General features: G+C 39.2%; 4 protein-coding genes across 11 annotated transcripts; 2 read left to right on the plus strand and 2 right to left on the minus strand.

The window, feature by feature from the left end:
• Window positions 1–724: 724 nt before the first annotated feature.
• Window positions 725–12,150, minus strand: BIOF (biotin F). 3 transcript variants are annotated; one of them, XM_023664745.2, is made up of 11 exons: window positions 11,898–12,150; window positions 8,035–8,174; window positions 7,828–7,935; window positions 7,069–7,307; window positions 6,917–6,958; window positions 6,293–6,380; window positions 5,898–6,031; window positions 4,517–4,605; window positions 4,283–4,427; window positions 4,122–4,190; window positions 725–1,057 (listed from the first exon to the last, which is right to left on the minus strand). In XM_023664745.2, exons 1-11 carry the CDS (start codon window positions 12,148–12,150, stop codon window positions 931–933), a joined length of 1,434 nt encoding a protein of 477 aa, XP_023520513.1. In that variant the 3' UTR covers window positions 725–930. The 3 variants fall into 3 exon arrangements, with proteins under 3 accessions (XP_023520513.1, XP_023520512.1, XP_023520511.1); XM_023664744.2 differs by having other exon boundaries at window positions 4,283–4,433; XM_023664743.2 differs by having other exon boundaries at window positions 4,283–4,436.
• On the plus strand, window positions 12,055–21,185 carry LOC147789618 (uncharacterized). 6 transcript variants are annotated; one of them, XM_087117154.1, is made up of 7 exons: window positions 12,055–12,196; window positions 13,070–13,175; window positions 13,367–13,431; window positions 16,597–17,008; window positions 17,116–17,203; window positions 17,288–17,408; window positions 18,288–19,139. In XM_087117154.1, exons 4-7 carry the CDS (start codon window positions 16,822–16,824, stop codon window positions 18,951–18,953), a joined length of 1,062 nt encoding a protein of 353 aa, XP_086973280.1. In that variant the 5' UTR covers window positions 12,055–12,196; window positions 13,070–13,175; window positions 13,367–13,431; window positions 16,597–16,821; the 3' UTR covers window positions 18,954–19,139. The 6 variants fall into 6 exon arrangements, with proteins under 6 accessions (XP_086973280.1, XP_086973278.1, XP_086973282.1 ...); XM_087117152.1 differs by having other exon boundaries at window positions 13,070–13,431; XM_087117156.1 differs by lacking the exons at window positions 12,055–12,196; window positions 13,070–13,175; window positions 13,367–13,431; window positions 18,288–19,139 and adding exons at window positions 15,443–16,191; window positions 21,063–21,185.
• Window positions 21,069–22,871, plus strand: LOC111783936 (putative aquaporin NIP5-1). Its single transcript, XM_087117157.1, has 3 exons — window positions 21,069–21,185; window positions 22,014–22,433; window positions 22,524–22,871. The coding sequence occupies exons 1-3, from the start codon at window positions 21,102–21,104 to the stop codon at window positions 22,806–22,808; spliced, it is 789 nt and encodes a 262-aa protein (XP_086973283.1). The 5' UTR covers window positions 21,069–21,101; the 3' UTR covers window positions 22,809–22,871.
• A 1,004-nt stretch (window positions 22,872–23,875) lies between these two features.
• On the minus strand, window positions 23,876–25,916 carry LOC111786632 (putative receptor-like protein kinase At1g33260). Its single transcript, XM_023666866.2, has 2 exons — window positions 25,201–25,916; window positions 23,876–24,930 (listed from the first exon to the last, which is right to left on the minus strand). Exons 1-2 carry the CDS (start codon window positions 25,529–25,531, stop codon window positions 24,176–24,178), a joined length of 1,086 nt encoding a protein of 361 aa, XP_023522634.1. The 5' UTR covers window positions 25,532–25,916; the 3' UTR covers window positions 23,876–24,175.
• Window positions 25,917–27,053: the final 1,137 nt, after the last annotated feature.

Genomic DNA, 27,053 nt, shown 5'->3' on the forward strand with positions numbered 1-27,053 from the left:
AAACTGCATACTACCAAAACGATGACTCATATCACAATAAATACCATCTTTATATTTGATTCTATACCATCAGGAATTGAAATTTCTACCATTCCTACACTTCCTTCATAGAGCATGCACTCTAACCATAAACCCATAAACCACAATATCCCGAGGCACAATTTTAAACAAAGTGACCTTAAAAACACTTTTTAAAACTTAACTTCCTTCAAATTTTGGCATTTTTACCCGATCAACTCTAATCACTTTCAAATAAACAAGGAAAAGAAGAAGCAAAAACAGAACCCCCCACATGGTAGCGATCCAACTAAAGATTTTGATTTTATTGGGGACTGCTATGATCATGGTAGCTACAGTGAAGTAGGCACGAGTATCAATGTCTAAGCCCATAGTAAACAGATGATGAGCCCAAACAAGAAATTCAAGAACACCTATACTAATCATGGCATAATCCATGCCTAGATACTCGAAAACCGATTTTTCCATTAAAAAAGGAAAAAAAAAAAAAAAAAGAAACAATATGACTGATGATACTAGATCTAGACAGAATGGGAATATACACCTCTAGATGATCGAAGAACCGAAAGAGATGCTGGTGTTTTCCAAAACTTACCTAGTTGAAAATCCCTTAATATAAGAAAGAAAAACCACAAAGCAATTGCTATAATAGCTTCTCATGGAGTTGCAAGACGCAAGGGATGAAAAGATTTTCCACTCACTCAAATAAATAACAATATGTGTATGTATATACTAAAATGCTTGCACTACTACAAACAACTACAAATGGATGCAAAATGTTAGGTTCTGTTCACCCAAAATTGATAAACCTATCCATTCTCTACAACGAAAATAATTTGTGTTTCAGCAATTGTGGATTTATAACATGAAAAATCAAGGAAAATTCGACGGAAGAGCTAAAGAAATGAAGACCTACAATCTTGCATGCCCGTTGGAACCATTGATAGCAATATCTTGAAACCTAATGCACTGCAAGAGTGCACTTGTCAGCTTCTTCACGTCTTCTGTCGTATGCGTTGCACTCAAGGTCACCCGAAGCCTGAGATGGAAGATGAAAGCAAAACATTAATTTATTTACCAACTAAAGGTTTTGTATTTCGTTGTAGCACCCAAATAAAATAAAAATAAAAATAAAGAAAATCGGCCGGTCACAACAGAGGGACAAATGGATCCATTTTACTGCGTGACCTTGACAACTTACTTGCAAATGAAAGGAAAAGTGAGAGAGAAAGTTGAGAGGAGAAAGGAGCGGCCGGAAAACTCACCGAAAACTACCGTTGGAGTTCATTCCGGCCAAGACCGTGACACAAGGAGTCTTTCTTGGAAGGGAGAAGAGGATTTGAGTAATCAGAGTTCCATTTTCCGTCAATAACCGAGAAGTTCGGCAAGGTAAGCTCTTGAGTAATCCTACACCATTTTTCCTTATATCCAAGCCATTTCTTAAGAATTAAGGCCTAAGATTTTGATATGTTCTTCTAGGAAGGACTCTTCAAAGATTTCGTGAAGGAACTTGGCCGAAATCTTAACTGGAAACTACTGATCCGAGAGCCCTACCAAGAATGGTAAGAAAGGATAACGTGCCTACTTCTGACGTCCATAAATTGGTCTGTGTTGGAGTAAAAAGTCAAGAAAAAATATCCAGACGTAGTCGGGATTAGGATCTACAACTTTGCTGAAGAAACTGGCTTGATTTGAGTTCAAAATCAAAAGATACAAAAATGTAAATTTCTAGAAAACTAATTAGAAAGTTTCAGTTTTCGTCTCTTAGGAGGAGAGAGAAAATTCTGGTGTGCCACGTGTCAAACGGCGAGAGGAGAGACACGGCTTGGACACGAGAGGGACACATGTCGATAGCGGAGTGGAGCAATGCGGTTCCACCCGATCTGTGACACGCAGCCTGAGTGACATGCGGTCCAACCTGAGTCGCTTAATCCAAACCGATCCAGAACCCGGTCCAGTGACCTATGAGTAGGCCTTTCCTGGGCGCGTGGGAGCGTGTGCAGCACGCGTGTAAGACCTAATTGAAGAAAATCACTATTTTTGGCACCCTATCTGTGTAGAATGCTAAACGAAAGAACACATGTCAATCAAGTAAGTCACCACACGGTATTTAGGAAGAATACTTGTAGAATTCACTTGCTTTCCATGAAATGAATTTAGGTAATATGAGTATGAATGCATAATATGAAGCATGATGAGAATGCAATCATGTTTTATGCTTCCGCTAATTATATGTGTTCAATTCATGCGGAAAGGAGGATGAGAATTTGTGAATTCTGCGCTCCGGGTGCTTGATGGACGTTATTGCCCGTTGAGCATGTATATTTATTTTGCATGAATTATGTTTGATGACTCTAGATAGTTAATGTGTGCACACCCAGTTATTCTTACTGAGCCAGATTATGTCAAGACTAGGGAATTATGGTTGGGGGTACCCGTTACTAAATTTGGACCTAACCTTTCCCTTAGGAGCCTAACAGACCACCACGACTTATGAACCACCTTAAGAGTTGTCCTTAAGTTCCAAGATGTGTGAACGGTGTCAATAGCTTTGTGGGGGAACAAGGGTTTATGATCAAACCCGACAGAACCTAGCAGTTTCGCATGGGGAACGTGAGACCCACGTCATTACAGCCCATCAACGACATGGGATAAGGGAGGGGTTGCGCCCCCCTACGAGGGTGACTTTATGGACTTGGAAGGTTTCAGTTCACCCCCTAGGTAAGATACCATACTGTCTTAGAGAGTCATGCATGAGGTAGCGCCTCGTAGAGAAATACCAGTCATTCACAGCCCGGCATAAGGAACTCTCAGGGTTTAAAAAAGAAAGAGAAAGACCAGAATAGCCCCAAGGGGAATAAAACCAAAACCAGACATCCTAGTGCCAACGAGTAGCTGGTGGGAATCTGTTACACCAAGTACGCAACAAGAGTCTACAAGTAGGTGGCTTACTAAGTATGATATGCTGCCGATCGAGGTGGAGGAGTGTTCAAGAGCTATGCGGTCACAAAGGGGGTCGTTCCAGAGCGTCGGTTTATTTTTAAATTTTGGGGTCTGTTGTATTTTCTTTTATGTTTGTATTCCCTTTGTAATATTCTTTTATTTTAATTTTATTGGATTTTTATCTTTTATTCTACTTTTCTGGTTTATTTTCTAGAATTGTGAAAACTTAGACGTTCATACTCCACAAAGAAAGCAGCTCCATTTTGAAATAAGAAAACATTTAAATACAATAAAATATTCAGAGATATGTGTACCAAGGAACAAAGATGTACCAGCCCAAGTCCACTGCTAGCAAATATTGTCCGCTTTGGCTCGTTACGTATCGCCGTCAACCTCACAGTTTTAAGACGCGTCTGCTAGGGAGAGGTTTCCACACCCTTATAAGAAATGTTTTGTTTTCCTCTCCAACCAACGTGGAATCTCACAATCCACCCTCTTGGGGGCCAACGTCCTCGCTGGCACACTGTCCCGTGTATGCGTCTAATACCATTTGTAAAGTCCAAGTCCACCGCTAGCAAATATTGTTAGTTTTAGCCCGTTATGTATCGCCGTCAGCCTCATGGTTCTAAGACGTATTTTCTAGGGAGCGGCTTTCATACCCTTATAAGAAATATTTCGTTTTCTTCTCTAACCAATGTGGGATCTCACAATCCACCCCTCTTAGGGCCAGCGTCCTCGCTGGCACACTGTCCAGTGTCTTGACTCTAATACAATTTGTAACAGCCCAAGTTCACCACTAGCAAATATTATCCGCTTTGGCCCATTACGTATTGCCGTCAGCATCATAGTTTTAAGATGCGTCAGCTAGGGAGAGGTTTCCACACCCTTATAAGAAATGTTTTGTGTTCCTCTCCAACCAATGTGGGATCTCATATAACAAGACCGATCAAAATCCGTCTTATTTTAGATAATAGAGTGGAAACTGCAGGAAGTAGCGATCCACTAAGAAATGAATGATCACATATACTGAAGTTTAACGATCACATGCTGAAGTTTAACGAGGTAATGAACCGTGCTAGCCAGATGAAGAATGTCAAGTAAAAAACCAAGAACAATCTCAAGAATTAATATTGTATAAGATTCAAAAGAAAATGATGAACCTGCAAGAGTTGGCTGGAACTGTAGGAGGCCTTATTGCAGTCACATGAAAACCGGATTTCAGCAAATGCCTGTTCCTCAATAGTAAAAAAAGCAACAATAAAAACAATGATGCATACCGTTGGAACAATAACTTAATAGCATAGAAAGGGTAACAAAGCACCTGCTGGCTTCCAATGCCTTCCCTTCGCTACCTACAATAAGAGAGATTATGGGGCTTTGGATAGGGATTCCAGTCAAATCACGAAAATCTTGCACCCGATTCCAAATTTCCCTTCTTCGCCACATTTCCCTCTTAGCCACCAAGACTGCAGCTGCTAAGATATGCTCTAATTAAGAACATAGAATTTCAAGATTGGATAAATGATGAGATTAAGCAATAACAAATCTACTCTACCATGGCCAGCAGCAATAAGAGGGATGGGTGCAGCAGTTGAAAATATAAAGGATCGGCCCCTTGATTGAATGAGCAATTTCCACCTTTTGCTGCTCGTGTCGAAGGAAGAAAATCTTAAAGCGAATCAAAACTAATTATCCAAAATTATGGAAAAAGAAGCATAGAATCTGTTGCCTGTTCTGGACATGGGGGAACAAAGCACAATCACATAAACAGGTTGATGGAAAGCAGGCTAAGCGGAATCATTATTTTCTTCAATTAAACAAATACATAGCAATTTTTTTTTTTTTTTTTTAAATGAGAAACCAAGCTTTCGTTAAGAAGAAATGAAAGAATACAAAACAAAAGGCACATGGGAATGACAAAAAAGCAGCCCAAACCAAAGGAACGAACCAACAAAATACACAAATGAGGACTCCAGTCTACAAGAATAAAACCTAATGGGTAATTACAAAAATTGTTGGACACCGACTTTAATGGCCCAAGCCCACCGCTAGCAGATCTCTTTGGGTTTTCCTTTTCGGGCTTCCCATCAAGGTTTTCAAAACGCATCTACTAGGGAGAGGTTTCCACACCCTTATAAAGAATGTTTCGTTCTCCTCCCCAACCGATGTGGGATCTCACAATCGACCTCCTTTGGGGCCTAGCGTCCTCGCTAGCACTTGTTCTTTTCTCCAATCGATGTGGGATCCTCAATCCATCTCCCTTTGGGGCCTAACGTCCTTGGTTGCACACCGTCTCGTGTCCACCCTCCTTTAGGGATCAGCCTCCTCACTGGCACATCGCCCGGTGTCTGGCTCTGATAACATTTGTAATGGCCCAAACCCACCGCTAGCAGATATTGTCCTCTTTGGGCTTTCCTTTCGGGCTTCCCATCGAGGCTTTTAAAACGCTTCTACTAGGGAGAGGTTTTCACACCCTTATAAAGAATGTTTTGTTCTCCAAGATCTCACAATCCACTCCCTTCGGGACCCAGCGAGGTCTACAAGGGAGAGGTTTCTACGCTCTTATAAAGGATGTTTCGTTCTCCTCCCCAACCGATGTGGGATCTCACACTGACTCCCCTAGAGGCATTAAACCTAGCTAACAACCAGACCTCCTCCCAAGCTCTCTCCAAATCCCTAAAATTCCTACTATTCCTTCGATCCCAAATGACAACAACGAAACCAGCATGCCACAGAACCCAACTCTTATCAAAACAAAGTAAATCTAGATCGTACTTTCATAGAGAAAATAAATATTACGTCATGGACTCTTTGGGTCATTTTGATAGCCAATGAGTAGATTGTTACCGTCAATCATTGCTCCTGAAGTTAAATTCTAGGCATTAAGTGAGCTAAATTTAATTTAACGAATGAGAACAATGCATACCAACAATTACCTGCATGCTATGAACCCACCAAAACACCCTGCTGCTTTGCTCAAGGTGCCAACACATATGTCAACATCTCTTTCACAATTGAACATCTCGGCTACACCCCCACCATTTTTGCCACAAACAAATGTTCCATGAGCCTGACGTTTGGAAGAACAATAGTTCTCAGATATACACTTCTTACATACATTAAGTTGTAGGCTCGAGCAATGCATATTACATCTGATATGAAGCTCAAACCGACAAACTAGACCAAACACAGAAGATATGAAAGCCAAAGATGGAATACACCATATGTAAAAGTGGAACTGATAGCAACAAACAATTGCCAAAAGCATATCATAATATCTTATAACAGCTTCAAACGATTCTACATCAACCAATGAGTTCAAAAAACTTACATCATCAATAACTAACAAAAATCCATGCTTCTTGCGAAGCTTTGCAAGTTCCCTCATGGGCGCAAAGTCTCCATCCATGCTAAATAAGCTGTATTATGAATAGGATACATGCCAAACCAATTTCACACTTGCAGTTAGGATAAAGGACAAAAGTTTGGGCCTAATAAATTCATTAATTAGTAGAAAAATAAGGGAAGATGTTGTAGGAGAACAACATAATAAATCTACTTCCAATGAATTTATTATCTGAAGCTATCTTAAAGGTTCTGTTTTTGATGTGGGAAGAGCCTACAGGGAAAGCGAGAAAGAAATGGGAGTTCTGTCAATGCATCTAATTGGTGCCCTCTAGAGATATTGTCTCGTTCTTTCTAATATTCCTTATGTAATTAACTCGAATTGGAGTACGTTCGGTGTAAGCCCTACGGATATTAAAGCATCATGTTCTCCATATCAAAGAATAGTTCTCTGTTTCACTATTTTAGAAGAAAACATGCACATATATTACAAATCATTGAAGTACGAATACCGGAGCAGCTAAATTTTGTTGGTGGCCGTTATATAGTCAAGAAAATACAAAGAAAAAAAAGTTAGAATTGAGAAATCTACTTGTAACACAACACCAACCTATCCGTTACGACAACTTTCTTTGTAAGTGTGCAACTTGATCTGCCCAAAAGAAAACAGAAATTTGTCTTCAAAAGCAGGAATAAAGCATCTCAGCAGATGCAAATAACATATGAACAAGAAAGCTAGAAAAAGGTAAAAAGAAAGCATACAATAAAGCATTGAGATGAGCCATATCACAATGCCTATAGATGAACAGTTCCACATTTCTTTGTCGCTCCGCAAGACGAATGCCATCAATAATAGATGCATGATTCAGTGAATCAGAAAATATGGCAATCTTCTGATCTTCAGATGAAGCTTTTCTTTCAGTTAAGAGCGAGCCAATATTTCCTATTGCTACCATCAATGCCATGTTGGCTGCAAATCCAGTAGGACAAAGAAGGCAATCCTAGAAACACTAAAAATTATTTCACAGCTGAGTGTACATCTAGAATATTATGAGCAACAGAAAGGTTAAGCCTTCAAAAATCAGAAACAGGTTCCCATAGCAGGGGCCCACACATTTCCCACAGTCCATGATATATGCAAATTACAAACACAATGTTGAGCCGAGATGCGAATTGCTTGCTTCAATCACATACATATATTCATGTAATACTTTAATTACGATCTTGGTTTTATTCTATTCGATTGTATCACAGTATTTCACATTACCCTCTTATAAATACCGCACCATATCACAAATTCTACTAATTAAATTGTGACTTGCTTAATTAAGCGACATTTGACATCTCAAACTTGATAACTATGAGGCCTTTCAAATTAGACTCATGTCTTGTGTTCTGCAAACACTGAAATGAATTATCATTTATCAGTAATTGACCAAGCATTTATCTGTGTTCAAAAGGTGATACATTCCATGATAGTGCTTCTGATTAAAGTATACATACATTACATTCAATACATACCTCTTTCTTCTTTAATTTTGCCAAGCATGATTCTAGCAGCCTATGATGGAAGGTATATCCACAGATTAGAGCAGAACCCCTGGGGCCCATTCTATATTCTAGAGCAGCCTGGTTTAGAATTGAGTTTCAGACACTACAGAAAGAATAAAGAAATACAAGTACCATGGCGACAGAAGATTTTTTGAAGAGTCATATCCTTAAACACACCTTTGCTGCTGCTCTTCCTATTGTTGGATGGGAACTTAGTCCCAGATAATCATTTCCAGAAAATAGAATTAACTTTTTGAATTGATGAGGATGTTCCACTAAACTTTTTATGGCACCACCTTTGGTTACAATTTCATCTCCTATAAGAACAAAGCAAATTGATAATAAACACAGGAAAGATTAATCATCTGAGAAAACATATAGTCTTTCCAATCAAGTGCATTGAAAGAATCACAAGTAAAGGTCCAGTTACACTGGAAAGCCCAATGGCTATATTGGATATTTCGAACACTTTTTTAAAAAAGAATAGAAAATAGTTTCATTGAGGAAATGGAATTTTACCCCTTTTATTTAATTTATCTTACACATGAAAAAGTAATTTTGACAACAGTGAAAGTGCATGGAATGTTAGAACTACTATAAGTAATGGTCAATGTTTGGGAGTGATTTTGAAGTGAATAAAATCACTTTTGTTATGTTCAAAATCACTCCGAAACATGACTTTAATGATTCAAAAGCACTTTTGGTCGTATGAAAATCATTTTTAAGAGTGTAAAGTCAAACATTAAATTGACTTTGAATGATTAAAGACTTACTTTAGAGACGTTTTAAACCCAACCAAAATGAATTTGACCATTTCAAATTACTCCAAAACATGCCCCAAATACAACGAAGTAAAAACGCTAAAAGTCAACAACAATAATCAACGATAAATTATTAAAAAATGAGTAAATGAGGGGGTTAGAAGAGTTTGTTAATGATTGAGGCACATGTTTAAATATTGTTCTTAAAGACGATGTGCCTTTCCGAGAAATCATCACTCCTCTCAAGAAAGAACCCTCAACAGACCTTGATTTAGCTATGTTCAATAATTTTTATTATTTTTAAATTTTTTTGGAGGAAGACAAAAAGGAGGAAAAGCTCTTTTGTTTCTCATTAAAGTTGCTATTGTGTTCTTTGTGTCAAAAGATGGGGCTGACTTTTTTCTTAGAATATAAAAAGAAACTGGTCAAGTTCGTAGCACACCAACTACACAACTACCCCCTTTGTAAAAAAAAAAATATAGTTGCATTGACATTTTCCATTTATGCAAATATCAACTTAAGTTTCTGAAATAAAATAAAACAGAATAATAAAACTTAATTTTCCAGCAAATACGACAAAAAAGTCGACCAACAAACAAATGCCTTGACTTTCTCATAACTAGCTATTACATAATACAATATGCATGGGCGATGCTTAAAAGGCGAGCAGATTTTGCCATTCAAGTCAGACAGTATGAGTAAAAGTTTTTTTTTATATATTTTCTTGATTTCCTTTGGTCACATAGTCAGAACACTTCCACAAAAACTAATTGCATCCAATGTAGGATGACTCGAAGGCCTTGAAACGATTTCAATATAATCAGTTAGTACCACAAAATATCTACTTTCTACAAGCCAGAAATCTCCATACTAACATTTTGATAACCATACTAACATCCATTTGTTCCAGTCAAAGATATCAAGGAAGGGTGACAGAGAGAGGATAGCCTCCATAAGAAGTAAGCGACATCCAGAAGGTGTTGCTTTCATAGAAAGCAAGAGGCTTAAGGTAGCTGATAGCAGTATAGGGGTAGCAAATTGGGAGAAATAACACTCTCTTTTCTGATTGATTGGATTATTGCCAATTTCAGATGGTTATCAAGATGTTTCAAGAAAGGATATCATGATCTCTTTTACTACTGAAAAAAAAAAAGATAATAAAGAACAACTAAGACTACTCATCCTAGGCAAAAAAGGATAAGGAAAACAAGGCTTGAAATTTGAAAATCTTAAATTTATAAACTTCACATGTGAAAATCTTCACAGAATCACATCAAATATTTGATTAACTATCAAAACTTAGAATTTGTTTCAATTACAAAATGTTGTAACAGCTCATGCCCACCGTTAGCAGATATTGTCCGTTTTAGGCTTTCACTTTTGAGCTTCCCCTCGAGATTTTTAAAACACGTCTGCTAGGGAGAGGTTTCCACACCCTATAAAGAATACTTTGTTCCCCTCTTCAACCGATAGTGGGATCTTACAATCCACCCTCCTTCAGGGCCCAGCGTCCTCGCTGGCACTCGTTCCCCTCTCCAATCGATGTGAGATCTCACAATTCACCCTCCTTTGAGGCTCAGTGTCCTTGATGGCACTCATTCCTCTCTCCAATCGACGTGGAATCTCATAATGCACCCCCTTTCGGGGCCCAGCGTCCTCGCTGACACACCGCCTAATGTCTAGCTCTGATACCATTTGTTTTTATTAAGAACCAAAGCTTGTTGTTAAAAAAAGGTCATCTTTTATTTTTTCTTGGATTTACACAAGAAAGCAAGGGAGTAGCAAGAGTCTTATCTTTCCTTCTTTTCAGTAATTTTCCTTTTTTACAGACGTTGCTCTAATATAAGAACAGCAAATAAGGAGAGTGTTTTTGTAACAGCCCAAGCCCACCGCTAGCAGATATTGTTCTCTTTAGGCTTTCCCTTTCAGACTTTCCCTCAGGTTTTTAAAACGCGTCTACTAGGGAGAGGCTTCCACACCCTTATAAAGCATTTTTTGTTCCCCTCTCCAACCGATGTGGGACCTCACAATCTACCCCGAGGGCTTTCCCTTTCGGGATTCCCCTCAAGGTTTTTAAAATGCGTCTACTAGGGAGAGGTTTTCACACCTTTATAAAGATTTCTTCGTTGCCCTCTCCAATTGATATAGGATCTCACAATCTACCCTGAGAGCTTTCCCTTTCAAGCTTCCCCTCAAGGTTTTTAAAACGCGTCCACTAGGGAGAGGTCTCCACACCCTTATAAAGAATGTTTCGTTCCCCTCTCCAACTGATGTGGAATCTCACAATCTACCACCCATCGGGGCCTAGAGTCCTCGCTGACACTCGTTCCCTTTCTCCAATCGATGTGGGACCCCCCTAATCCACCCCCCATCAAGGCTCAACCTCCTCTCTGACACATTGCCCAGTGTCTAGTTCTGATGGTATTTATAACAGCTCAAGTCCATTGCTAACAGATATTGTCCTCTTTGGGTTTTCCCTTTCGGGCTTCCCTTCAAGGTTTTTAAAACGTGTCTACTAGGGAGAGGTTTCTACACCCTTATAAAAAAAAATTTTGTTCCCCTCTCCAACCGATGTGGGATCTCACCGTTTCCTCTACTGCTTCATTACGAAATTCTTGCTCTAAACATTTCTTTTACTACTGCCCTCTTTTTATAACAATGATATATTTTTTTGTTGAACAATACTACTCTTCTTATATACTCTGATTAGAATTTCCTTTTTCCTTCCTTCTTTTGTCTGCCCGCACGGAATTAAACTTTGAGTGTGGATTATATCTAAGTCTCATTCGGTTACTAAGTCTAGTCTCTAAACTTTTAAAGTTGTGCTTAAAGGTCCCTTGCGTTTAATATTTAGTAATCTCTTCAACAGTTTTTAAGTTCATGGATCTATAAACACAAAATGGGATTAATTGTCTTGAATATGACTTTGACATTCCAATTGTTTTGCCTAATAAAGTAATGAATATAAAAAAAAAGTTAGAATGATGGAATCATTTCGTGTGGATCGGGATAAGTTCTAAATTCTCCAACTTCCGTATTATTTTATTTAAGCTCCAATAATAATTCGGTATCATAATAGCATTTAAAATACTGACGAATTATTGCATGAGAGTTGAAATGTTCGCATTTCTTTGAAGTATAAAAAACAAACAGAGACAATCACAGAGCAATTCACATACAAAGTATTTGTAGTCAGCGCTGGCACAATATCCAAACATGAAAAACGGCACTCAAGTAGAATGCATCCCATTCTCGCATCACAAAAGCAGGGAAGCATACCGGAACTGGGAATATCAAGAAGCCACTTCTGGACAGTGGATTCCGCAATTTCAACCTCCACAGAGGCCCTATCCCACGGCTGCATTTCATCGAACACCTTGAATTCACCATCTTCTTTCGCTTCGATGGGAGCTTCGTCGTCAACGGGATTTAGTTTCTCGAGTGATGGCGTAATGGGTCTCAAAGATCTGAGCAATTGGAGCAACCCTAGCTGCTCTAGCGCCTGCTCGACATAGGCATCCCACATGCTCATCCCTGAGAAACTGAAAGTCCAACGCTCACCCCAAATAAAAAGCGCGGTAAGCAACTTTAATATATTAAACATACTTTCTTCGTTATTTTAATAGAGAAATGATTCGACTCGAGAGCGAGATATTTCAACAACCTTGGTCGAGTCTTAATCTAAGAAAAATTTTATGTCGTTCAAAGCATACCCTATAACCTCCTCGTAGATTTATTGTCAGGGAATAATTAATATGAAATAAGGTTAATCTTCACATATCTATTACGGTGTTCGAGACCAGTATGGTACATACCAACTTCGAGGTTGTGGTGATCGTAAATGACTCTTAGATGTCATAAGAGACCATCTTCTGATTTCGTCGAAGGTGTTCGAATTCAAGATAAGATAATTTGACTCGACACGAGATGTTCCAAATCGGCCCATAAGTCCCAATAGCTCTAATTGAGTCATTGTGTCCCGATACCCATAATCTAAAGATGCAACCCTACAACCTCCTCGAGGTTTTACTCTCGGGGAGTAATTACTATAGAAGAAAGTTAGTCTTCGTATGCTCGTTATGATGCTCGAGATCAATATGCTACACATCAACGTCGTAGCGAGGTTATACGCATTAAATAGGGTCAATCGTCAAAGACCCGAGATCGTAATGATCGCGAACAACATATGACTTAAAAAGGTGAGTCTATATAACATAATTTTTATTATAGAATTAATTAATAATTGATTTAACCATTTTATTAAAATAATCCCACGAACTTAATTTAAAATTAAACATTGAATTGCTTAAAAAATTATACACGAACGTGTCTTTTTTTTTTTTTCAATTATTAATTTGGGGACAATTCTAATTTAATTATTATTATGTTGATTTTATTTATTTTTATTTTTTTAATTATTATTATTTTTTTTTGCTTTCTACAATTCTTAGAACTGGTCACGGCACTAAAATTAGGATCTTCCAACGTCTCTTCTTTTTCGACATCCTTTGCCGCCGCCATCTCCCGCTCCCGCCGCTGTTCTGTCGCCACCGGCAGGTGCCTCTAGCTTTCTCTATCGTTCGTAGACCGAGTTTTCGGCGAAGATTGTGAGACTTTCCGAAGTCTATCAATCTCGCTTCAAAGAAACTGTTGCTTCCGAAGTTCATGGATTCAATAGTATTACCGAAGGAAATAATTGATGAGTTGGGTTGTTTTATGTGCTACTAATATTTGGCTGCATTATTTAGGGACTGTTCTTGTGGCATTTTCTTTCAAAGGTTCAAACCTCAGTTCAAGCAGCTATGGAAATTTGGTGAGGGCTTCATATGTTGTTTATTTATTTGGGACTGGCTCTTGTTCCCTTTGAAGTATCTGATGAGTATCGATTAGTATTGCCTTGTTGGTTGAGTTTGTGCATATTTCTGATATGCTATAATGCTGCATTGTACAACTTGAATTTTGTTTGATATTTTGTGGGCTTGTTAATGTTTTGATGTATTGGATTTTGTTTAGCTAACTCAATAGGATCCTTATGTCATAGCTGTGAATTCGACTTGGTTTAGGTTAAAATGCCTCGACCTTCAATTGTACTCTTGTAAAACAAAGGAACAGCATTTTGATGTATGTAATTTAAGCTATAATGAACGAAAAGTGGTGCTTGGTACTTTTCCCTTATTTGCTTGGCTTGTCCGGGTACGTATTTTGTAACAGCCTAATCCTACCACTAGTAGATATTGTCCTATTTGGGCTTTTCCTTCTAGGCTTCCCTTCAAGGTTTTAAACGCATCTGTTACAGAGCCAAACACCGAGCGATGTACCAGCGAGGAGGCTAAACCCAGAAGGGGGTGGACATGAGGCGGTGTGCCAACAAGGACGTTGGGCCCTAAAGGGGGGGTGGATTGGGGGGTCTCACATCGATTGAAGAAGGGAACGAGAGCCAGCGAGGGTGTATTGTGAGATCCCACATCGATTGGGGATAAGAACGAAACATTCTTTATAAGGGTATGGTAACCTCTCCCTAGCAAACGCGTTTTAAAAACCTTGAGGGGAAGCCTGAAAAAGAAAGCCCAAGGAGGACAATATCTGCTAGCGGTGGGCTTGGACAATTATATACTTGCTAGTTAGTTTAGAATAGCTACTTGTTTCCTTTTTATGGCCTATTTGGTTTGGTTAAGTGTTTGATTCTACATGTGAATTCATCTTTATTGATGCTCTAGTGTAGAGCTTATTATGATGTACGTGTTTCGGTGCCATCATCATAACTTGATTTTAGTTTTTTCCTCTATCTCATGTATTCTTGAAATTTATTTCTTTATTATAGATTAAGAAAGAGTTGCATCTTTAGGTGGAACTTGAGTTCCTGGGGTGGACAGTCTAGTTTTGATGTGTTGATTGTATGGAGTAGTTTCTAAATTGAAGTCTTAGTTAAGTCGTTATATTCATAAGTTTGAGATTAGTGTATTGGGGTTGCTGAGGGGATAGTTTCATTTAGACATATGAGATTCATCATGAGGGGTGATTCTCATTTAGGTGGGTCTTTGTGTATGTGGTTGGTATATTTGATTGAGTCGGAGCCATCCATGTTTTAGTTTGTTTGTGGGGTTCAAGTAGCTTTGTATGGGTTTCTTGGAGCATTCCTGTAACGGCCCAACCCCACCGCTAGCAGATATTGTCCTCTTTGGCCTTTCCCTTTCAGGCTTCCCCTCAAGGTTTTTAAAACGCGTCTGATAAGGAGAGGTTTCCACACCCTTATAAAGAATGCTTCGTTCTCCTTTCCAACCGATGTGGGATCTCACAATTCATGTACATAAGTTAAGCATCCTTAACAATTGAATGACTCATGAGTTTCTGCGAGATGTTCACTCTGTTCTTAGTTCTTTGTCGGGATAACCTTTGCCAACGAGCCACCCATCGAAGAACTAAGAACAGAGTGAACATCTCGCAGAAACTCATGAGTCATTCAATTGTTAAGAATGCTTAACTTATGTACATGAATTGTGAGATCCCACATCGATTGGGAAGGAGAATGTGGGATGGTTATGTCGAGCAGGCGCTTGCGCAACGAGGGTTGCTCCAATTGCTCAAGTCTTTGAGACCCATTATGCCATCACTCGAGAAACTAAATTCCGTTGACGACGAATCTCCCATGGAAGCGAAAGAAGATGGTGAATTCAAGGTGTTCGATGAAATGCAGCCATGGGATAGGAACTCTGTGGAGGTTGAAATTGCAGAATCCACTGTCCAGAAGCGGCTTCTTGATATTCCCAGTTCCGGTACGCTTCCTTGCTTTTATTATGTGGGAATGGAATGCATTAGAACTTAAATGCCATTTTGCATATTTGATATTGTTGACATTGTCAGCGCAGTGAGAATCAATAGACTACAAATCCCTTTCTTGAGAGGACCTTGAGCCAAAAAAGCCTTTCGCTATTGCTCTAGACAGCACAATATTCAACTTTAGAGCTTGATTGAGCAGCCATATATTAATTCTATTCAAACGACGATGAGATACAGTTGCCTCCTAGACAATAGACAAGTCCAATATTTTATTTCAAGTTCTAATAAAACAGTGAAGGATTTCTTTTGATACTTTCTCCATTTCAAATTTGACCCAGTTCGTTCACTAGAACTTCCGACCTCGTCGAGACTCTACCTCTTTCTGAAAGTAGGGAAGGAGATGAGATAGAGAAAGCGTTTTTAACCTAACCCCACTTTATTGCATCTAATAATTTTTCGGATCTTGTCAATTTGAACATAGTTCAATTGGATAATGCACGAATTACCCTCTCTATTGTTGATGATTTGATCTCATTCTATGATTGTTGAATCCAACAATCTGATTCATTTTCAAGACCTCGTGCGTCGTGTGTTGGTGGTAAATTAACCGTGAATGGACTCAAGTTCAAGTTCTTACCTTCTCGGGACTTTACTTAATTTCCAATTGAAAGAGTTCGGGACTTCCTTGGGAGTCTTATTTCTTCTGCCGGCAATATAGTTCTAATTGTGGTAAATAATATGCAGGCCATTACATGCATGGACGGCATTGGCACAACTGATTCAATTACTTAAAAAGGTGATATTTGACAGTTTCAATTGATTTTTAATTTAAATTGTTCATTTCTGTCTATGCTATGGTCTGTAATGCATATATTTTATATTCTTTGACTTTTTTCTGATTATTTTTTTCATATATTTTCTAATGAAATCAATTATGTGAATTATAAACATTCTAAATTCTTATTTTGTTCTTACTCCGGAAACGAAAGTCTTTGGGAATTTTTACCATATAATTTAATAAACCTTGGTTTATAAAGTCGAGGCTCGACTCTTAGAGTCGGTATAATTTGTGTTTGAATGTACAACAAAATAAGGTATAGAGATACGAGTTTATATAATTTGTGTTTGGTTTATAGATTTATAATATAATTTAAAAAAGATGAACTTCATTGGTTTGTTATTAATATAACGTCTTGTGTAGAGGAATCTGGTTTCCAATGATTCTTAGAGCTAACACTGTCATTTTCCCCAAGACGTTGAAGCTGCCGGCGATGATACCCATTTGGCTGAGTTTTCGCTTTCAACAAAGCCAAAAGGGTCCTCTAATTTGTTCTTAAGACCTCCTTTTCCACTAAAACCAGTTTCCATTACCATTGCTCATTGGAGATCCAAGGAACAAATTTCAGAAGCTTTTTTCAAGAAAAAAATGGGAACTCCCACCAATGGCAGTGGCAATGGCAGCAAAACCAGATGGATGATGGGTCTGCATTTAAAGGGTCGAAAGGAAAGCGACAATGAAGATCTTCATCTGTTCCGGGAGCTGCATAAGCGTGGCAAGGAACGCACTGCCTGCTTTCTTCTGCCCGTCCATGACCTTGAACACTGCAATGGTGGTAATTATGAACTCCATGATGTTAGGAATCACGAACCTCCACAGTGATCTGAGTTTTGTTAACTTTCTTGATAAGCTTTTATCTGATCTTGAGTTAAACTTTTGCAGGGAATTCTCAGTTCTACAGAATTCAATCAATCAGAAAAGAGTCTGAATTTGAACTCCTTTCTGAGGGCAACAAAAACGATTATGATTGGTAAAAATCTCATCTTCTTTGATTCAGAGTTTGTTTAATTGGTAACTCTTCTGAAGTTATCTTCATGAACACTGCTTATTGAAGGCTTAAAACACCACCTGCAACTCCTTTGTTCCCATCTTTGGAAATGGAAGCCATTGCTCCACATATGAAAGCTCAGAAAGAGACCAGATTTCTCCAGCTTCTCTCACAGCCACAGTCACAGGTGCGCTTCTCTGAAATTTTTTCATAATCCAAATAGATGTGAGAATTATAGTTGTCTATGGGGAAGGGATAGGGAACCACCTCCTATTTCATATTTCTGCCCCGACCTCCCCACCCCTGTTTAGCTAAGGGGATAAATCTCTCTCGGTTAGAAGCCACAAATCTCCAATAGTATGATATTGTCCACTTTGAGCATAAGCTCTCGTGACTTTGCTTTTGGCTTCTCGTAAAGACCTCATACCAATGGAAATTTGTATTCATTACTTATAAATCCATGATCAACCCCTAATTAGCCGATGTAAGACTCCTCTCCTAACAATCCTCAACAATCTTTTCCTCGAACAAAGTACACCATAGAGCCTCTCCTGAGGTTTATGGAGCCCTCGAACAGCCTCCTCTCAATCAAGACTCAACTTCTTTGGAGCCCTCGAACAAAGTACACCCTTTGTTCGACACTTTAGTCACTTTTGACTACACGTTCGAGGTTCACAACTTCTTTATTCAACATCTGAGGATTCTATTGACATGGTTAAGTTAAGGGCATGACTCTGATACCATGTTAGGAACCACGAATTTCCACGATGGTATAATATTATCCACTTTGAGCATAAGCTCTCATGGCTTTGCTTTTGGTTTCCCGAAAAGGCCTCATACCAATGGAGATGTATATTCATTACTTATAAATCCATCATCAATCCCTTAATTAGCCGAGGTGAGAGTGCTCTCCCAACAATCCTCAACATCTCCGTCCCGTCCAGGGTGGAACTGAAATGGACATCTCGAGAAGAGAATCTTTATTTACTTCATTTGACTGATTCGACCTGCGAGTTAAATGTACATCCATTGAATCTCAGTCTCTCTGTTGCAATTATCTGGCCAGGCTTCTAACAATTCAGAATCAACAAAGAGAAGCAATGGAGTTGAGAAATCTCCAACTACAAATCCAAGAATACCATCCAGATCCATCACTCCCAGTTATAAACCACGCATCAATTCATCAACTGAACCCAAAAACACCCAAAGAATCACAAACCCAAACCAGAGAATCTCTCAGGCATCATCAACAGACCCCACGATCAAAAGAAACAACAATAAAACGAAATCCACAAATCTTAAAGAAAGTTGCACAGATTATCTAACATCAAACCTCTCCAAGCCAAAGGCAAAGTCAAATCCAAACCCAAATCCAAGAAGTAGAACGACATCTCCAATTGTGAGATCGACAATAGCATCTCAAATTCCAGAATTCTCCAACGAAACACCTCCGAATCTGAGGACCGATCGGTCGAGCTCGGTGACGAGAGGGCGGCAGGTAGGAAACGAGCAGAAACCAGAGGCGATCAACATCAACTCCAGAAGGCAATCGTGCTCGCCAAGTGTGACAAGGGGGCGCAAAGTGGAGGTGAAACGAGAGATTAACAGGGGCGGAAACTTGAGTAATGATCAGAGAAGAACTGAATCTACAAACATTATTGGAAGTCGAATGGTGGAGAGAGTGATGAATGCCAGAAAAGGAAATAAAAATGCTTCAAAACTCTGTGTTTAGTAAATTTTGTTAACTTAATATCGTGCTAATCTAGGAGGATTCGAAATCTGGATTCAATATTTGATGACTTGATATCTGTGAATTATTGGGCCGAGCTGGATTTGAACCCTACACCCCTCGAGACAAGGCCATGATACCTACTTTTCTTGAATTACTCTAAGAGTGAAGAATATCTCTACTGATCAATGAGTTTTGTTAACACGAACTTACCTGTATGTTTCGAATTTTATTAATATTTTAAATCGAACCGGACTACGTTAAGCATTAAAAACAAAAGTTTCAGTTATCTTTGGTTTGATTTTTCGGTTTGTTTCTGCACTCCTATTATACATATTAGACGAACACGACTCTCCACAATGGTATGATATTGTCCACTTTGAGCATAAGCTCTCATGGCTTTGCTTTGGGCTTCCCCAAAAGGCCTCATACCAATGGAGTTAGTATTCCTCACTTATAAACCCATGATCATTCCCTAAATTAGTCGATGTGGGACTTCCATCATCCAACACCTCCCCTCGAACAAAGTGCGCCTCCCCTTAATCGAGGCTCGACTCCTTTGGAGTCTTAGTCATTTTTGACTGCCTTCGAGGAGGGGCTTGGCTCCTTCTCTTTAGGAGTTCTTTATTCGAACTTTGAGGATTTACCAATCTATTGGCACGACTAAGTTTAGGGCATGGCTCTGATACCATATTAGACGAACACGACTCTCCACAATGGTATGATATTGTTCACTTTGAGCATAAGCTCTCATGGCTTTGCTTTGGGCTTCCCCAAAAGGCCTCATACCAATGGAGTTAGTATTCCTCACTTATAAACCCATGATCATTCCCTAAATTAGTCGATGTGGGACTTCCATCATCCAACATCGACTAATTTAGGGAATGATCATGGGTTTATAAGTGAGGAATACTAACTCCATTGGCATGAGGCCTTTTGGGGAAGCCCAAAGCAAAGCCATGAGAGCTTATGCTCAAAGTGGACAATATCATACCATTGTGGAGAGTCGTGTTCGTCTAATATGGTATCAGAGCCATGCCCTAAACTTAGTCGTGCCAATAGATTGGTAAATCCTCAAAGTTCGAACAAAGAACTCCTAAAGAGAAGGAGCCAAGCCCCTCCTCGAAGGCAGTCAAAAATGACTAAGACTCCAAAGGAGTCGAGCCTCGATTAAGGGGAGGCGCACTTTGTTCGAGGGGAGGTGTTGGATGATGGAAGTCCCACATCGACTAATTTAGGGAATGATCATGGGTTTATAAGTGAGGAATACTAACTCCATTGGCATGAGGCCTTTTGGGGAAGCCCAACGCAAAGCCATGAGAGCTTATGCTCAAAGTGGACAATATCATACCATTGTGGAGAGTCGTGTTCGTCTAATAATACACACAATCAATTAAGCATTGATTCGAGGGGCCAATTCGAAATTGACCATAGAAGCAACCATATCATCACGTTAACTTGGCTGTATAGAATTTTATCGATGTCCATGTCTAAACATTTAAAGGCCAATTAGGACGCTCTTTCTTAGGTTTCATACTTGTTCGTTTCTATGCCATTGAAGATATAGAAAAGCTTTAATAGTATTATGAATCTGTATTCAATGATTATCATGACTGCTTCGTTGCATAATTTTTATGGTATTTGGCTTCTGAAGGGTCACAGTATCGAGTAACTTGTGGATGTCTGAATTTCCCATCTTTGATTCTTAATGCTACCAAGTTAGATCCTCAAAATACTCATAGATTCTACTTTTTCAAAGAAAAAAGAAAGCTATAGTAACGTGAAGATCACTCTCTTCTATTCTTAAATAGAGGGGGGAAGTATCATTATTGAGTTGTGAATGATCAAAAGAGTATTTTGCAATATAAAGGTACTCTTTAATCTTCTTCAATTCGAGTCCTTGTTCTTTATTGCCTGAGCTTGACAATTTCATAGGGTATGAAGGTCCGATAATCGTTTTGCTTTTAGTTTTGTACTTTTTAATATTAAGTTTACGATCACTATTTCTACCTATAATTTTTTTTTTTTTTTTTTTTTGAAAATTTGATGTATTCCAGAAAATAGTATGGAAACTCGCATAATTTTTTGTTAAAAATATGGTTTCTTTTTCAGTAAAACATAGAAAACGAAGCCATAGTCCACCAGAAGCCAATGTCGCAAATCGAGTGCTTACCCATCGATGCCCTAAAGAGGAGCCAACCTCGCCTTCCGACTCATGTCTCCCTCACTCGCAAGGTACTTATTTTTTGTTTTTTCATGTTCAATCATGTCGAGGATAAGCATTTTAACTATGATTGAATAAGGAGCTTATTTTATGAAATTGGTGCAAATCACGAACCTACTATTCTAAGTCATATAGAATGGCACATTAGGTTGGTTCGACATGTTTTTAAGATCAAGTAGTACTATGCTCTTATTTCAACTACAACAATTTATATCATCTAGTCCGTGTGTGAGATTCCACATCGGTCAAAGAGGGAAACAAAGCATTTCTTGTAAAAATGTAATACCGTGAGTCTAACGATGATACGTAACGAGCTAAAGCGGACAATATCTGCTAGCGGTGGGCTTGAATTGTTACAAATGACAATAGATCCAGACATCAAGCTCTGTGCCAGCAAGAGCGCTGGCTCCCAAAGGGGATGAATTGTGAGATCTCACATCAATTGAGGGAGGAAACACAACATTTCTTATAAGGGTGTGATACCATGAGGCTGATGACAATACATAATGGGTTAAAGCAGACAATATCCGCTAGCGGTGGGCTTAGGTTGTTACAAATAATATTAGAGTCAGACATCGGGGGTTTGCCAACGAGGGCGTTGGCCCCCAAGGGGGTGGATTGTGATATCCCATATCAGTTGAAGAGTGGAACAAAACATTCCTGATAAGGGGTGGAAACCTCTTCCTAGTAGACACGTTTTAAAATCGTGAGGCTGACAGTTATATGTAACGAGCTAAAGTGGACAATATTTGCTTGGGTTGTTACACCCGACCCGACTCAACCGAATTTTTTTAGGGTTGTAATAGGTTGAAGCTGAATATTTGAGTGATATCATGTAGGTGGGAGCAGAATTTGTGGGCACATTCATCCTCATATTTGCTGCAACAGCCGCACCCATCATCAACCAAAAGTACAACAACATCACCTCTCTAATCGGAAACGCAGCATCCTCCGCCCTAGCGGTGATGATCGTAATTCTGTCGACGGGACACATCTCCGGCGCCCACCTGAACCCCTCACTCACCATCGCCTTAGCCGCCATCCGCCACTTCCCTTGGGTTCAAGTCCCTGCCTACCTCACCGCCCAAATCTCCGCCTCCATATGCGCCTCTTTCACTCTCAAAGGTATCTTTCACCCTTTCATGTCCGGCGGCGTTACAGTTCCCTCCGTCGGCACCGGCCAAGCCTTTGCTCTTGAATTCCTCATTGCCTTCAATCTCTTGTTCGTGGTCACTGCTGTCACTACTGATCCTCGCGTTGTAAGAACAATAAATAAATAAATAAATGAATAAATCCCTTTAATTTTAAGTTTTTGCTTAATTTATTACTCAAAAATTTAATTATCACAGGTTAGAGAGTTGGCCGGAATTGCCGTCGGAGCTACCGTGATGCTCAACATTCTTATCGCAGGGTCGTCCACCGGTGGTTCAATGAACCCAGTGCGGACTCTTGGCCCCGCCGTGGCCGCCGGAAATTACAGAGGGCTGTGGGTGTACATGGTGGCTCCTATACTTGGGGGGGTTGTCGGTGCCGGAACCTACTCTGCCATGAGAATCAAAGATGATGAAATGGATGTTCCGCCGCACGTGACGAGCTTCGGTCAGTACACGAGTGGCAGCTGTGTTCGTGTTTAAATGTTCTTGTGTTCGTAAAGATTTAGGTATCGAGTCAATTGAAGTATACTTAAATTAATGTTATAGTATAGACATAATAATATGGATGTTTCGATTCCACTATAAAATATAACCAGCAACTCAAGAAGAAGCGAACACACAGAGAATTGAGCGAACTATCAAGAACAATTCATAGACAAACGAGAGAGGACTTAATATCGATGTCAAACTCTCCTCTATATAAACGTACTAACGAGTATTTTAATCCTTAATTGGACATCAAATAGATGAAAACAAGAAAATAGAAGAAGATTTGAGAAGATCATTGGAGCCGAGTAGACAAGAAGGCAACACCAAAGGTGTTGCATGTAGAACTGTCACGACACTATCAAGCTCAAGCTGAGGAAGCATCGTCTCGATGCTTCAAAAAATTAAAGATGAAATGCAACACGATCGAAAAAATTTGTGTGCACTCTTTCATGAATTCTGCCTGTATCGTCGAGACACATTGTGAAACACGTGTTTAGGGATTTTGTATTGCAGTCACAAAATCCAATTAAGAAGTCAACCTTCCGTCTCTAATTCTACATCTTCTTCGTTCGTGAGTGGCCACCATCTTCTCCGTTTCTTTCCCGATCAATCTTCGTTTGTTGAAAGCATACCATTGCCCGTGATTAATCTCCGTTCTTATCATTGTAACCTTCTGTCTCTAATATGATATGCTTTCGGGGCGAAACAGTACCAATTACTTTCTCCCTTCTTCTTATGGTATAATATGATTATTTGTTTAAATGAGGTCTAAACTTAAAAAATATTAATAGATTATCTATCAAAAATTTTATATAGAGAAATTACCAAAATACCCTTACGCTACCACCTCTCAAATCTCTCCACCTTCACTTCCACCAGGGCAGTTGCTGTCTACTGCTAATGACCAAACGTTAACAACTGTCGAGTTGGACAATTGCCCCAGCGATTGCCGCTCACCTTTGCCATGACTAACGATCATAACCGACCACCACCAAGCATCACCGCTCATCGAAGATCCCTGATTTCATGTCACTTCCATTATCGTCAACCACCGGTAATAGTCAATGGTCAATCATAGTAGTTGTGAATTGATTTTAGGTTACACAAATGGTATGAATGGTAAGAAATTGGATAAAATAACAATGAGAGAATGGGGGCCCACAATTGACACTCTGGCAGCCACATAATTCCAAATCGGCACAAAATAATTGCTGTCATGGACAACAAGTCATCGTCGGTGATGGCAACGTGGACACCATCCTCCACGTTTTTCTTTTCTTTTTTTTTTTTCCTATTTTTAAAATCAAACAAACAAATATTCTTTCCTAACCCATTTTTACATATTTACCCTTTTGTTTTTACCATCTCCCCACATCCAATAATTTACTGCCACGTTTCCCCGCCCATAACCCGTCGCTTACATTCCCGATCTTCTCCGTCATCATCTGCAGCACGCCTCCGATCACCGGCCTCGGTGCGGGCGGCTGCGCTAAGCAAGCCGCTGCGATTGATAGCAACGCTCCGGCTTCATTGCTGTCGAATTCTCCCCGGAGCCGCGGATCCACCAGTTCCGCCACCGCCGATGGTTTAATTCCTTCGCCGTCGCGAACTGCTGGAGGTAAAATTGAAGTCAAAATCAGACCCTTCTCCGAGCAGAAAGCCTCTTTTCCGGTGATTAGCTCTAAAACCACCACGCCGAAACTGTAAATGTCGTTCTTCTTTGAGGCGATTCCGGTTCTTAAGTATTGGGGATCTGTGTAACCTGGAGATCCCATCATCCATTGCTTCGCTCTGAAGGGGCTCGACGGCGACGACGACGACGACGGATTCGCTACCGCCGACGAGAATCCCATTTTCGCCGACCCAAAATCACAGAGTTTGCAATTGAATCGTTCGTCCAGTAAAATGTTCGATGATTTTATATCGCCGTGAACGATTTGTAGACTGCATTTTTCATGGAGGTATTCGATTGCTTGAGCTAACTGAAAGGCTATGGCTAACCGGATTTTCCATGGAAGAACCGGCACCGCTGTCTTCGCCGTCGCCAGCCGGCTGTGGAGCTTCTCTTGCAAGCTCCCATTGGAGACATATTCGAAGACCAAAGCTCCTTCATCTGCAATTTTTTAAATACATAATTTAATCATCGGATTAATCATTACAGATTTGTGATTAACAGTTAATCAAAGTTGAAAGATGAAACGCAAATTATTGAATTGCTTTTATTCTACTGTCTTTTTTGCTTTATTCTTTTCCTCTGTTTCCTCTGTTTTCCTCTGTTTTCTCTCTGAGTTTGAACATTTTCTTTTTGGGTCTAATCCAAATTTGATTAATTAACAAACAAAGAATTCAAATTCCATTAGAGAAGAGAAGATTGAATTTTCACCTCGTTCATCGCAAAAGCCAAGGAAAGTGACAATATTCCGGTGGCGGAGCTGCAGAAGAATGTCCAATTCCTGCCGGAACATCCGGTTTAGCCGCTCACTAGCACCCAAAATCTTAACCGCCGCCGGCATCCCCGGCGCCGTCCGAGCAAGATAGACATTACTGAAGCCGCCGGAGCCGACAACAGTGGAGAAATTCTTAGTAAAAGCCTCGATTTCAGTCCACCGGAACTTCCTAGCACCAAAACCAGGCTGAATTTCAGCATCAAGAACGGTTTTTTTATCAGCAACTTTCGATTTCCTCTTCACTCTAAAAAACCGAAGCAAACCCATTTCATAAAATCAAAAACCAAACAAAACCCACAAAGAAAACCCAGAAAAGTCCACAAATTTGGATTAATTTGAACAAAAATTATGAAATGAAGAGGGTTTTTTAAGGAATGGGGTCGGTGGGTGTGGCGTCAAAAAGTGGTGATTATTTTAAAAAAGGAAATAACTTTCATGGAAACAGAGAAAGATGAAAGAGTGGGATCACAAGAGGAGTGGGTATCATTGATAATCCAATCCGATATGGTTGGTGGATGCAGGGGCTCTGGATTTGGGCTTGCCTGGGAAGAAGCGACGAAGAAGAGAAGGAAGCTTTTGACTAAGGAACACAGCCAATCGCAGTACCCACAGACCACTCACTCGTGCGGGGCATTTTTCTATGTATTTATGCGTTTGTTTGTTTGTTAGGTTTAGGGTTCTAAGGCTTTTGGAAATAGAAGGTGAGGAGGCATTATCTGACACTATTTGGATCTTGTTTTGTTTGGAGACACACTAAGATCATAAATAAATTCATGGGTGTTCTTAGTTCATAACATAAATTCTTGCAAATCTACCATAAACAATCCTATTAACTATGGGAAGTAAGCATCAATCCATAATGGTTCGCCTCAAAAGTCAAATTCCTCTTGCCTCGATTACTTCGTTTATCATTTATTATGCGTAAGATTACACATGGGTCGTAAAGAGAAAACAAACATTTTTTATAAGAGTCTAGAAACCTCTATTTGATAGACATGTTTTAAAATCACTAGGACTATACATAACGGGCTAAAGCGGACAATGTTTATTAGCTGTGATCAATGGAGAGAAATGCTCGACATGCTCGAAGATGTTCTACCTCATCTTTTAATTCAAACTCTTTCTCGTTGACCCAATTGTGTATATCTTTTTTTTTATTATTATTATTAATAGTCTCGTGTACTCGAAAAACTTGATCAATCCAATCCAAATTGTACTATCTAAGATTGGATTATGAAATTATTTGAGTTGGGTTCCGTTTAAATAAATAAAATTATGAGTTGGGTTGGGTTAAAACACACATACAGAACTATACTAAAAGTGATTGACGACTAGGGTTTATTGTGGAGGTACAATATACCTTCGTTGGCGTCAAGATACTCTAAATCCTGAAGCATCGCATCATAACTCTGTCCTATTTGCTTGTATTTTCGGTAGTCTCGATACAACATATTGCTTCGTTTTAACTAAGTTGTGAATGGTTTAATCAGCAAATCCCGACTCACTTATATTCCATTATTTAATTTTTAGAAAATTTCGGGTCATTTTAAAATCATAATTGTTTTAGTCAATTTTATCTATTGATGTTGATTTGGTTAGTTGAGTCTACTTAACAATTTATTAAATTTTTTAATTATTATTTTTAATTAAAATTTGTCTATTTCTTTTGTTTTTATGTTTTAAGTATTTAACTTTTTCTTAATTTTTTCTTTAAAAGAATGAAAAAACTTTTTTAAAAAATCCACTTTAAATTCAATTGATTACACCTCTAAAAATTATTTTTTTTTAA

The sequence above is a fragment of the Cucurbita pepo genome, chromosome 13, assembly GCF_057944985.1.
Source record: "Cucurbita pepo subsp. pepo isolate OVF chromosome 13, ASM5794498v1, whole genome shotgun sequence".
In the NCBI taxonomy this organism is placed as follows: Eukaryota; Viridiplantae; Streptophyta; class Magnoliopsida; order Cucurbitales; family Cucurbitaceae; genus Cucurbita; species Cucurbita pepo.

Coding starts and splice junctions, on each gene's coding strand:
- LOC111783936 (XM_087117157.1), top strand. CDS start 21,102: ATGTCGCAAATCGAGTGCTTACCCATCGATGCCCTAAAGAGGAGCCAA. Junction 21,186..22,013: donor ATGTCTCCCTCACTCGCAAG/GTACTTATTTTT, acceptor GATATCATGTAG/GTGGGAGCAGAATTTGTGGG. Junction 22,434..22,523: donor TCACTACTGATCCTCGCGTT/GTAAGAACAATA, acceptor TAATTATCACAG/GTTAGAGAGTTGGCCGGAAT.
- LOC147789618 (XM_087117152.1), top strand. CDS start 16,822: ATGGGAACTCCCACCAATGGCAGTGGCAATGGCAGCAAAACCAGATGG. Junction 17,204..17,287: donor AACAAAAACGATTATGATTG/GTAAAAATCTCA, acceptor TGCTTATTGAAG/GCTTAAAACACCACCTGCAA. Junction 17,409..18,287: donor TCTCACAGCCACAGTCACAG/GTGCGCTTCTCT, acceptor TTATCTGGCCAG/GCTTCTAACAATTCAGAATC.
- LOC111786632 (XM_023666866.2), bottom strand. CDS start 25,531: ATGGGTTTGCTTCGGTTTTTTAGAGTGAAGAGGAAATCGAAAGTTGCT. Junction 24,931..25,200: donor TGGCTTTTGCGATGAACGAG/GTGAAAATTCAA, acceptor AAAAAATTGCAG/ATGAAGGAGCTTTGGTCTTC.
- BIOF (XM_023664743.2), bottom strand. CDS start 12,150: ATGAGCATGTGGGATGCCTATGTCGAGCAGGCGCTAGAGCAGCTAGGG. Junction 6,959..7,068: donor GCTCATCTCAATGCTTTATT/GTATGCTTTCTT, acceptor TCTTTTGGGCAG/ATCAAGTTGCACACTTACAA. Junction 4,437..4,516: donor TCTTATTGCTGCTGGCCATG/GTAGAGTAGATT, acceptor AGCATATCTTAG/CAGCTGCAGTCTTGGTGGCT.